Here is a 13,187-nt window from a genome sequence, read left to right as displayed (position 1 = left end):
AAAATTAGTCATTGGATTAGACTGCATTGTTTATCCCCATAATTGATAATGAATTTATGCTGTTATCAGCATTGTTATCCTCATAGTTCTTCAGTATCGTGATGTCGATGACTAAAAAAAGTTAATTGGTTGATGGTGGTGATATTGGATAACTATGTAATCTTGTAGGTATCAATGCCAAGGTTGGACTTGATAGTTTGAGCATTGGATAGAAAACTAATAACAAATATATTTTTTGTTATATCCCAATAAGTAGGAATTTTTATTTCTGATTTTTCGTGACTTAATGTAAAACACTTCTTTAGGGTGAATATATGACCGAATTAAATTATCACACGTTGGAATAGTACTGAGGAAACAATGCAGAATATGTTTTGTAGAATCAAAATCATAACAGGTCTGAATATGTCAATTTCAAATTATTGTTGCTCATACTGAATTTTTACATCAGAATGTGAGTATGAAATATTTATGCATTTGTAATATAAAGTAGTGGGGTTGAAATTGTGTGTGTAGATCCTGTGGAAAATAAATAAGATCAAATGTGGTTGTTTGGATAAACAGTCCAAGTTATATGAATATTCAAGCCTTCTTCCCTGTTGCTTCGTTATACATTGTACAATTTGATTTCAAATCAGTAAATCCAGTCGATTCACTGTTCAGTTGATAAAATCTTTGTTACAGCCATTTCGTCCAACTCCATAAAACTTTTATGATTAACAACTTAGTTTTGTCACAGACAGATGTTTTTGTATATAACTTGCAAGCTGCTTACTATCAGCTTTTAATTTTGTTAAGATGTCAGCCTTATCGACATCATCAGCCTCATCATCATCTTTAATATCTTCAACATTTAAATACATTGAGTTAGAGCTTGATTGAACCATTCAATTATTATTGTTTGTGCTTTCAGTCGATATCATTATGTCTGAAAGTCGAATATTTTCTTCATTTGACTTGATGTGTATTGATTTCTTTGAACTTGCTAAATCAGCTAATGATCTCCTTTTTGGTATATCCATTACTTGTTTCCTATTTTTAAATGTTTTACTTCGTTTTATAATATCAGTGTTAGTAATAGGATTATCTATATTGGTTTTTTCTCGATAACTGTTGAAAATATTACTAAAACGTGCATTCTTTATTTTAGATTTTAGTTTATTACTTAATGATGGAAGAGATGATATTGGATTATTTTTGACGTTGTTATTACTATCACTATAGCTGTTCTCAATGTTGATTATTTTGTCAATGTTATCAACATCACTATCGTTTTTGTCATTATTCGTAGTCTTTACATCATAATTATAGTTGTCATTACTACTACAACCGGTGTTATCGGGTATATCATTGGTTTTGCTGTTTGTAACATTATTATTATTATTATTATTATTATTATTATTATTATTATTATTGTCGTCATCACCAAAAGTAATGCTATGGAAGATGGAATAGTAATCGTAGATATTCGACGGTTTGTTATATGAATGTGGTTTATACAAATGTAACGCCATATAGACTAAATAAGTTACATCTATACCGGTTGGATAATTCATCAATAATGTTAGGCATTCTGTAAACTCATATTTTATTAATGTTGGCGCTAAACGTAACAGCATACTTAAATACATATAAGGAACAAATGCTAAATTATTGTTTATGGCAAATATACAGTCCCAGATATATAATAAATCTTGTAGGGGGAATTCATGACCAAATAGTAAACGTATCCATTTTAAGCCAAATAATTTTGGTGATATCTCTAATTTTTTCAAATGGTTGTATAATAATGAGTTGTGTCTCAATAATAATTGTTTGTGTATTTGTTCTAAAAAACAATCTCCTGAACAGTTATGTTTAGAATGTTCTTGCTGATCAAAATGAAACGTGTGTTGATTTCCGCAGTCAGGTTGTTTTAATTCATCTTCATTCTGCCTTTCATATTTTTCGATGACTTCATCACCCTCACTGTCATTTTTAATTTCTTCATGATCCTCTCCATCTAATTCGTCGTTATTGTTGTCATAGTAAATTTTAAAATATTTAGAATTATTATTATCAATACTGTTTTGTATTGTATTAGTAACCATGCGAGTTTGTTCTGGGTCATCGGAGGTTGAATTTGCTTCTGATTTTAAAAGTGTTATTGCTGTTGGTAATCCTATAACTGTACGTCTTCTTATTCTTTTGTCATGATCATAAGTTGATAGTTTTGTTTGAGGATACCAATTTTTGACAGAATTCATAATTTTTGCAAACATCATATAAACATCAGCTTGAAAGTATTCCTTATTCATAATATAATTTAAATCATTCCATAAATCAGATGGTATAATTTTCATTTCTACAACATGTTCAAATGCAGTTAGATCACAGTGTAAAACAAACAATAAAGGTGCTAATATTTCATGCATACCTTGTTGATAAGAAATATTCTCATGTTCCGTATAAATATACAATAAATCAATCATAATATTATGTATAATTTGGTTATGAAAATATTCCACTTTTGGAAATGTTCTATTAACATCTTTTGCTATTAAACGTTTTACTTTTAATGAGTAGAAATATTTATTCCACAAACTTGTTCTACTATAAGATAATGGATGATCATCTGATTTTATGTGATTATTATGTGGATTAATATTAATTCGACAATTTAACATTGTAAAATATTCTCTGTCTTTTTTTAATTGTTTCGACCATTGACTTACATCATTGGGTAGAATGTTAAGAAATATACGCCAACAAATGCTTCGAAAATGGCATACACGTAAATGCCCATGAATAGCATAGTTGATTAAACGTGAAAATAAAGTACTTGAATTAGATATGTTTGTGATAGGAGTAATAGGTTGTAAATTTATCAAGTTTCTGACGCAATCTATTTCCGTTTTCATGTCACTTTTAGATGATATTGTGTGTGTGAATAAACGACAGAATTCTCTACTGTAAGAACTTGAACTTTGAGTCCAATTTAAGTCAGATAGTGTATTACCACTTATCTGATTAGGCTTTTTAACATTTCTCTTGACAGATCTTATGATCATTTGTGATGATGATAATGATAATGCTTCATTTATTTCTGATGATACTTTTGATCTTGATAAAAGAGTAGACGAGTATTTTTGCTTGCATGATGAAAATTCAACACTGTTCCCGAACTTATCATCATTCTGTAATTCATTTAATACTGACATTTCACCACTTTAGAAGGCAGAGATATTTTCACTTATCGTTTGAGATAAATGATATATCTATAAATTAAGGTACAATAAACATCAATAAGATTACATAAAATCTACTAAGAAAGTACCAATTTTCGAAGATTCTCAGAGTAAAGTATAACTATTTGTTACTTACTATAAAGCATTAATTATTACTTAGTTAAATAATTGATCTTGAATGATAGTTTGAATGAAGCATAATTCAGGCTCTCACAACTAAGTATTGATTTCTTTCTTTACCCCGAAAAATTTAAATACTATCAGCCCACAGAGTGCATTCTAATTAACCAAGTTTAAAAAAGGTTACAATACTACTTTACCAGTAAATATCACCAAGTAGTACGCATGAAATATACTCATTACACTTGGATTCGGTTACGTAGGAAAGCTTGTAAATTCTAAAATATAAAGATTTTTATGGTCGTTGACAAAATGCACATTATATCACCAAAATTATTATTTTGTGATTTACTGATATATTGTTATTATAAAAATGAGCTCAGATATCAAGCAGTACTTTGAAGTTATATGAAATAAGAATCCGGTATAAATATGTTCAGGATTAAAATAACAATTACCCAACAAAAAGCATCAAGTCTGAAAACTTTGAACTTCATCGCAAGTTTTTTCATCATACTATTATTTTCCATGTACATTTATTTACTGGCACATTTCAAATTATAGTATCGCCGTGAATTTCAAAAGATTTGACAAAATAATAATGTGCTAAAATAATCAACGGGTTTTCATTTGTTATTCATATCTTTTGGAATTCAAATAGCAATTTACTATATGAGTAGTACTACATTATATATTGTCTTTAAAACCAAAAGGTAATGGTATATTGAATGTACACAGAAGTTTTGAAATCATGTGATCCTACAGTTTGATGTATTGCAAATTTTTAGGCGAATGTTTTTCTAACAATAAGGGTTCGAGTCATACTACTATTTAATAATAAGTAGTTCGATTCCTAATTTGACTTTTGTTTCTAACCATTCATACTTGGTGAATACAAAATGTGATAACTTTGATTTCGGTCATTATAATGGGGTGAAACTTTTTACGAAGGAATATATAAACAGAGTTTGCCGAAAATGGTGTTTTCAAAATTATGACAGGACTCATGAGTTAATGGTACTTCGGAAATTTTGTTTAATTGTAAAACTACAGTTGCAAAATACGTGAATAATTAATAAAAGTATACCACGATCTGTGGATCAGTGAATCTGAGGACTTAAGCATTGCAATATTTTAGTAATAAACATAAACCCATCACTACGATAGGGAAAACAGAGCATATAGAAATTTAAGAAATCATAAAATGTATTTATTACTAAGAATGAGATCGAGTAGGTGTTTGTATTTGTGATATAACGAGGAAAAAGGAAGCAGTTGAAAATGAAGGAAAGTAAATTCAATTATAAGGCTTTTTGTGTATAAGTCACTTTTTTTAGATAGGAGTAACTTTCAAGGTTTGTATTTTCAGCTGGTATTATTGAAAATAACTTCATATTCAATGAATAAGTTAGTGACCGTTTGGACTTAGTAACTTAATGGATAACTTGGCATTTGAAGCGATAGTTATTAGGCTTGCGTTTCGATATAGATACTAACACTTTTATACAGGGATATTCATCTGGCAAGTCTTAGGTAGGGCATAAAGCGCGTTTTGGAATCGACTGTTACCCACAATTGAACTTAAAAGAAAGTCTAGGATAGTTAGCTCAGATATGTGTACTTGCAACTACGTTCATAACACACATGAAAGTAATTGGGATGATCTGGTTAGAAACAGTAATTATCCGAACAGCCGTGGTTGACCAGCTGCAACAAATTGGAAGTAAGAATTAGGTTGGTTTAGTTTATTAGTAATACCTTAATATGTTGATATCCAAAGAAGTTAAGTCACTTTTATCGTAGATTGTAAATAACTTTAGTCTGAATTTTCAAAAGGTGACATATTTTACGAGTAAGATCAATACTTTTGAATGTATGTGAACAGTTGAATTTTCTTCAGAGATTTCCAAAGAATCACAAACCGATTGAAGGACAGCTTAATCGATGCGCAGCAAAACATTTATCAATTCACCACAACTTATCATTTTGTGAATTTTTAGAACCTGTCTGTTTTACGTTTTCATTTGTTGATTTCTCTTTAAGAATTGGGAAAATCCGAGTCCGAAGCTTGGTATACGTGCTTCTAATTTGATTATATTTGGTTGATCAATGAAATAACTAGTTTCATTTATAACGATATCATCATTCATTTATTTTTCTTAAGCAAATTTTTCCTTAGTCAACTTTCTTCAGCCTGTTCATCTGGTATCAGTAATCAATTATACAAACAGATAGCAGTTAGAATTAATATACAGTGTATTTTGGGCAGGTATAAATGTTAAAATTCCATTTTTAAAAAATTCAACTTGTAACGATATATATTTCCATTTACACAATAACCAATAATTACTATAAATGGAATATATAGTCGTATAGATATTGTCTATTTTACATATATTCAAGTAATATTTACTACTTCACTTTCATCATTTTACAATTTTAGGGTTAGTGTAGTTTTGTTTAATAAATCGATTAAATTGATGATCACTAGTATGATTGAATTGATTGATACATGTGACATACGCCTTATTATAAAGTGTCGTTATACACTTACAAAAATAGATTGTATATTGAGTCTATCCCAAATTCACTAATGTATTCATGTATGATGACAACTTGAGAAATTTAGTGCATATTTACTTATTTGATACAAACTGTGTAGTTAATATCCATGCTTATTGAATATGTGAATATTGATTCACCATATTCACCATCAGCATTTAAGCCAAATGATTAAGAGTTAAACACATAATCTCTCTATTAAAAATTAATTTGATTTAAAAAATCGTGGTAGTTTTTGTTTTTTAAGAATATTGATTATTGCTTAGCAAAGAACATGTGGTTTTTTTTATTCTGTTCATGTTTACTTACATGTGAAACGAAGTGAGGAAGTAAGAAGGGACTTGAATTTTTTCTAAATTTAGCATTTCTGTGAAAATATGATTTATTTTAAAATAAAGGTTTTGAAAAAAAAGCAAAACCTATGGATTTCCACCATTTTTCTCGGGTAAACTTGTATACTTATTTGTCCATAGGGTAGTTAGTAACTTATTTCGTCTAGTAAAAATATAAGTCTTGTTAACTGGTCATATTATGTACTGAATGTCTATCTATGTGCAACAGAAATGTTTACACAGGTAAAAAAAATATACAGGGTTTTAGTCAAGCGTCTGTATTTCATATCAATAATGAGATGTGGTTACTGTTTTACTCGCTAATATTGTATACTAATATAACAGAGATTTGAATATTTTAGATTATCAGGATTGAGGCCAATAAATTAATAGTATTCTTCACTATAGAGTGAACTAATTTGACTTATGTACATATGACTTTTCCTTTTTTATTTTCACGACTTAAAATATCCCAAAAATTGAACAGTTCCAGAAAACTGATAAAATGACTTTCATAGGTTTAAATACACTTTCATCTTTTTAAAATTCGATAAATTATCTGTTGAAGATAAATCAGTTACAGCTACAAAATAGTAAGATCTGGCTGTTAGATAAATGTTGTGTTTACATATTGAAACATATAGCTTTGTTGTAAGAATGTGAGCATTGAAGCATCATTCATGTTGATTAGTATGATTTTTTTTTCCATCAGATTAAAATAGTTTAAACGCTGAAAGATTTTCAGTTTCGTTGCAACGAAGATTATCACCACTTAAAAATGTATAAACCGTCTTCTTATGTCGATTTACATTTTCAAAGTGATATCCTGCAAAACTTTTATATGCTAAGGAAATACTATATCGTATTAAATACGTAAGGTTTTTTATTTACCAGTCCAGTAACCTATTGTTTAAGTCTAAATTAGCTGAATAATTTGTTTTAAACAAGTTAATCGGTCTTAATGTATAAAACAATCGTATTCAATATCTATAAAGCTGTAGTGATTACTACTTTTAATTAATGAGACAGTTGAGATGACATTTTTTTAATGATGGCCGTATGTAATAGAAATGAACCTTAAACAAATCTCTGTGTGATAATAATGATCATGTTAATTGTGCAAAAGTAGGTAATAGAATTTGAAGCAACTGATAAATAAAATAAAGTTTAAAAGAGCGAATGTCTACAAGTCGTCATTTACACTTAATGAATATATTTAATGAGTTTTTTGTTCTGCTTAAGATTGAATAAGTATGGAGTATAAATTTGAGGATTTAAGTAACATTAATTCGACATACCTACAAAATTCTCACTATACATCAACTTCCTTAAATATAAGGCGTTTGACAGTATAGATAGGAGAACATTATGGAAACTTCCCCGACACTAAGGAGTTCCTGAGAAGATAGTCAACATTGTCCAGAATTTATACGACGGTCTACACTGCAAAGTCGTGTATGGAGGACAGATGACAGATGCATTTCCAGTAGGGACCGGAGTCAGACAAGGCTGTCTACGTTCCTCCTTCCTCTTTCTCCTAGTGGTTTACTGGGTTATGAAAACCTCAACATCATGTGGTCAGTACGGAATAAAATGGACATGTCGGATGTAACTAGACGATTTGGACTACGCAAATGACCTAGTTCTTCTATCCCATACACATCAACAAATGCAGGTCAAAACAACCAGTGTAGCAGCAGCCTCCGCATCACTAGGCCTCAACATACACAAAGGAAAGAGCAAGATTCTCAAATACAACACGGAGAACGCCAAGTCAATCACACTTGATGGAGAAACTCTGAAAGAAGTAGAAACATTCACACACCTGGGAAGCATCATTGATGAACAAGGAGGATCTGATGCAGATGTAAAGGCGAGGATTGGCAAAGCAAGGACCGCATTTCTACATTTGAAGAACACATGGAACTCGAAACAACTCTCAACTAATTTCAAAGTGAGAATCTTTAATACGAACGTCAAGACAGTTAGTTCTACTGTACGGAGCTGAAACGTGGAGAACTACTACATCCATCATCAATAAGGTACAAGTATTCATAAACAGTGTCTACAAAGATACTGATTTCCGTGACCGGATACCATCAGTAACAGCCTACTGTGGGAGAGAACAAACGAGATTCCATTTACAGAGGAAATTATGGAAAGACGTTGAAAGTGTATAGGATATACATTTCGGAAATCATCAAACTTCATCACGGAGCAAGTTCTAACTTGAAATCCTTAAAGGAAACGGAAAAGAGGGAAACCAAAGATCACATTACGTCGGGAAATAGAAGCAGACATGAAAAGGATGAATAACAACTGGATAGAACTGGAAAGGATTGCCCAGGACAGGGTTGGATGGAGACTGTTGATTGGTAGCCCATGCAAACTGTGGTGATATGATATATTGGATTTATATGCTTGATAAATATGCAACTACTGATGTTAACTAATTACTTGATAACTTTTCTAAATATTAAATGTAAAAACTCGGACACGTATGAACAGAAAGACAAGTGTTCATAATGAAGGTTCTTTGCTTAAAGAATTTGATATTGTTGTGGTAGATACTCGCTAGGATGACAGGAATCAGTGCGAAATAAAAATGACAAGTAAAAGTTGACAGAAGTAAGGCAATTAGTTGGCTAGTTAATATTTAGGGGAGCAAATTTCTTGTCCGTTTAGGAGTGGAATATTCATACTTTTGTTTTATAAGATAGACAATTAAGGCACAGTTCCATTTATAAACAACAAAAGTGAAAACCGAAGCCAGTTTATTATTATGTGTAGCACTACTTAAAAAAGTTTGGTGATATACTGATAATTTTATTGTAAAAAATAAAATTCCTCTAACATTCTAATAATTCGGGAGATTTTATTATCACATAAATCAATAACCCGGTGTTTATAACGTTGTTTACACGCTTTTTGTAAACTTTTGAGACGATATTTAACCCAATATAAGGTTAAAATATAAGGCTGACATAAATTAATATCACTATAGTCTGTGGATCTTCATATATTTTAGCACAGTTTCTAATCATGGGGTCTTAAAATTCATTCGTCGTTGAAATGTGTGTATTGCAGGGCTTAACTTATTTGTTAACTATTGAAAAACAAAATAAAACTTAATAAAGATAAATTATCGATGTCAAATAACCTGAAGATCTCAAATGGATATTCGAAATTTCTAATTACATTAAATTACGAAGTTGGAAGTTGAAGCATTTGTAAGATATTGCTCTAAAATGACCACAACTACTCATTTACACACGGTCCCACTATTAGTTGATCTGTATTGCAAGTTACTGAACAATGGTCGCATGGATGGAAAAAAGGATATGTTTAGCCATAGAATCCAGCATGTGCTTTTCGTCCCATTCGGAACTCGTTAGCCGGATGTTCCTGCATCTTGGACTAAGTGTTCGCCCCGAGGCTTGGACCCAGTACCGTTCATTTTAAACGCCAACGCATTATCTGCTGAGTCTATATAGCGACTGACTTGTACAACTGATATAAAAATGACTAGTCAAAGCCATTACAAATGGTTGCATATATTTCTTGTTACCAGGATGACCTAATATTTTTCAAGTTCACTCTACTTACTAAGTCTACGTCCTAATCAATAGCTTCAAAGATTTCGTACAGTTAATAACACCAATAAAAAATAAAAAGACAGATAACGCTATTTATATTTCATGGCTGTTGTGCTAAACTCAGTTTTGTAAAGAACATGGAATCTTTGAACAGAATACAATATATTGTCACTTTTATTTGGAACGTAGCGATAGGTTCTTTCATTGGAATTTATAAGTATCGGAAATGTAAGTCAAATTTATGAAAGGATGGCAAGTGGTAATGACAGTTGGGCGCAAAATTTAGCAACAAACTATTTTTCTTCCATCGAAGACAATAGGATATTAGCACGATGTTTGAGAAAAAACGTCTATTGTAAATAGGTAAATGTAAAGATTAAATTGGGAAAAGATTCCCACCTTATTTTCACACTTATACTGACTTGAAGTCTTTAGGAAGATTGAATGCAATATTAGTCATGATTTTATGTTATTTTAAATTTTCAAGTCATTTATCAACTAAGTAACTGCCTCAGGGTGATTTGATCTTCGTTTTCACCATCAAACCACTTTTAAACTGATAACTAATTCAAAGCTTATTCTATCATCAAATAGCTAATCAAATCTGAAATATCTCATATTTATTGCTAGAATCAAAGCTATACGATGAACAGACATTACGACGTTACTGAGAAGATAGTCAATATCATACGGAATTCCTATGATGGATTAAACTGCAAGATCGTTCATGGAGGGCAACTCAATGACTCGTTCGAAGTAAAGACCGGTGTTGGGCAAGGTTGCTTACTCTCACCCTTTCTCTTTCTCCTGGTGGTCGACTGGATCATGAAGACGTCAACATCTGGAGGAAAGCGTGGAATACTGTGGACAGCTAAGATGCATCCGGACGATCTAGACTCCGTGGATGATCTGGTTCTTTTGTCACACACACAACAACAAGTGCAGGAGAAGACAACCAGTGCAGCAGCAGCCTCAGTAGCAGTAGGTCTCAGTATGAACAAAGGGAAAAGCAAGACTATCCGATACAATACATCATGCACAAATCGAATTACACTTGACGGGGAAGCTTTGGGAATGTGAAAACCTTTACATATCTGAGAAGCATCATCGATGAACACGGTGGATCTGATACAGATGTGAGGGCGCGATCGGTAAAGCAAGAGCAGCATATTTACAACTGAAGAACATCTGGAACTCAAAAAAATTGTCAACCAACACCAAGAGTAGAATTTTCAATACAAGTGTCAAGACAGTTCTATGAGTCGGAAACGTGGAGAACTATGGAAGCTATCATCCAGAAGATACAAATGTTCATTAACAGTTGTCTACGCAAGAAACTTCGGATTCGTTGACCAGACACTATCAGCAACAAGTTATGTGGGAGAGAACAAACCAGATTCCAGAGAAGAAAGGAATCAGGAGGATGTGCTGGAAGTGAGTAGGTTACACACTGGGGAAAGCAGCCAACTGCGTCACAAGGCAAGCCCTCACTTGAATCCTGAGGGCCGAAGGAGAAGAGGAACAATGGACCAACGTTTTTGCTTAATATTAAGCAAATGTAAACGAATTACGTGTCATACAAATTAGTGATAGGTGGTTAGATTGAGTGAATATCTACCAACCGTTTCTATTTGATTAAGTATGCTAATGTCTTATACTATCAAGTTCAGTCTTGTACCCGATTTTCTATGATTACTAAACGTCGTTATTGGGTTATTGTATCTCTTTACACTTCATAAGAAAAACGTTGAAATACTATTGGATCTTAGAATGGTGAAGTAAACCTTTTTCATAGAAAAAATCGCAGTTCGAAATCAGCAATTCCAGAAACTGCTGCCAAGTAACTTTAAGATTGTTCCATACGGAATAAGCAATAAAAATGGTTGACGTAATAAATAAAGCTACATTGATCTGTTAATAACAAAAGTGACAGAATGTTTCATTTTTTAAAGAATGATAGAAAACGCGATGTTACTGCAAAACATAAGACCCACCATTCATTGTAAAGTTATGAACAAACATGTTAGCGGAAATATGTAGTTATTTAGTAATAAGCGCTTGTGATGATTGTTTATAACACTACCTCAAGATCAGTTGTGTTAACGTTATTGTGTTTACCATGAAAGTGACTTTCCATTAAAGAGCAATTGCTTGTCAATGCTTTTATTTCTAGCCATTGGCAGGTTCTCCTCCTAATTGGAGTCTAGCAATAAATATAGTTGACCGAATGACTTGTTTTAAACTTTTCAGTATATATTTCTCTAAAGATTGAACTTATGATTGAAAAGGGTTCCTGACAAGATCCATACTTATTGCTTAGATTCGGTGTTCTCTTCGTTGATCACTCGGTTAAAAGCTGAAATCGTGTCTTAAGCTTGTCCTATTTTGATATATATACTTCTTGAGTCGAGATTGAAGACTTATATTCGTAAAAGCAAGTGAATGATAAAATATGTTGGCAACCACGCGATTATTAGGAAAGTGGGTCACTTACACGGGATTACCTTAAGTACTATGACAGATTGACTAAAATGGATCTCATCATTATAATCTCTCCTCATGGAATATGTAAAGTGCAGTTGCGAACCTCTTCTCATTGACAGTGGGGATTATCGTGATTGCTATTTGGTGGTACATTGTGTTGGAGATTAGTCAGATCAACCGACTCTTGAAAAGTCGGCTACTTTATCTAATTCCACTTGGCACAACAATCTATCACTGTCATCGCGTTTGTTTTCGAAATTTCCAGCGTCCGGAAAACGTAAACACTTTCGGAAATTTGCTAATATGTAAGACTTATCAAGATGATACTTTAGATTAAATTAAGCTTTGTGAGTTTACATTCAGTTGATGTCGCGTTCACTCTTACAATGTAGTTTCGCTTGGAGTGAAGCCCTTTTATCTTGATTTGTGTCCTACTTGTAATATTTTAGTTATAAAACTTCTGCGTCACACACTGTCGAATTGCACACATCATCAGTAGATTCTGCATCAATATGAGGACCGTAATGTTGTGTTGCTACACACTACTTCCTTGCAAGGAGGTGGATCACCAGGCAAGAGCGGGCTATATGAAAACTATTCATTTTAAGGTCGACGGAGCTTGTGACTTCACATGACTGGCAGCATCTCAGGAATGAAATTTGTCAAAAGTTTCGCCATCTACTCATTCCTACTGATGTGTCCTTTGTTATGTCTATCCATACAGTCATAAGCCCTTATATTGAGTACATCTTTTCACCTTTATCACATGACATCTTCTCCACAAGGAAAAAATGATACCATACATCCATCAGATCACAATAGGGCAGTCACGAGTGACAGTGACATTGTTAGGCTTCCCAAAGTTC

At 32.2% G+C, this 13,187-nt stretch overlaps 1 protein-coding gene across 1 annotated transcript; it reads right to left on the bottom strand.

The window, feature by feature from the left end:
* Nucleotides 1–887: 887 nt before the first annotated feature.
* On the bottom strand, nt 888–3,200 carry Smp_025890 (putative tbc1 domain family member; the record flags this gene model as incomplete). Its single annotated transcript, XM_018793938.1, has 1 exon — nt 888–3,200. The coding sequence occupies one exon, from the start codon at nt 3,198–3,200 to the stop codon at nt 888–890; it is 2,313 nt and encodes a 770-aa protein (XP_018648400.1).
* Between the last annotated feature and the right edge of the window lie 9,987 nt (nt 3,201–13,187).

The sequence above is a fragment of the Schistosoma mansoni genome, chromosome 1 (genome assembly GCF_000237925.1).
Source record: "Schistosoma mansoni strain Puerto Rico chromosome 1, complete genome".
NCBI lineage: Eukaryota > Metazoa > Platyhelminthes > Trematoda > Strigeidida > Schistosomatidae > Schistosoma > Schistosoma mansoni.
Note: the sequence above shows the minus strand (reverse complement) of the source record. Positions and strands in the feature narration are given on the sequence as shown.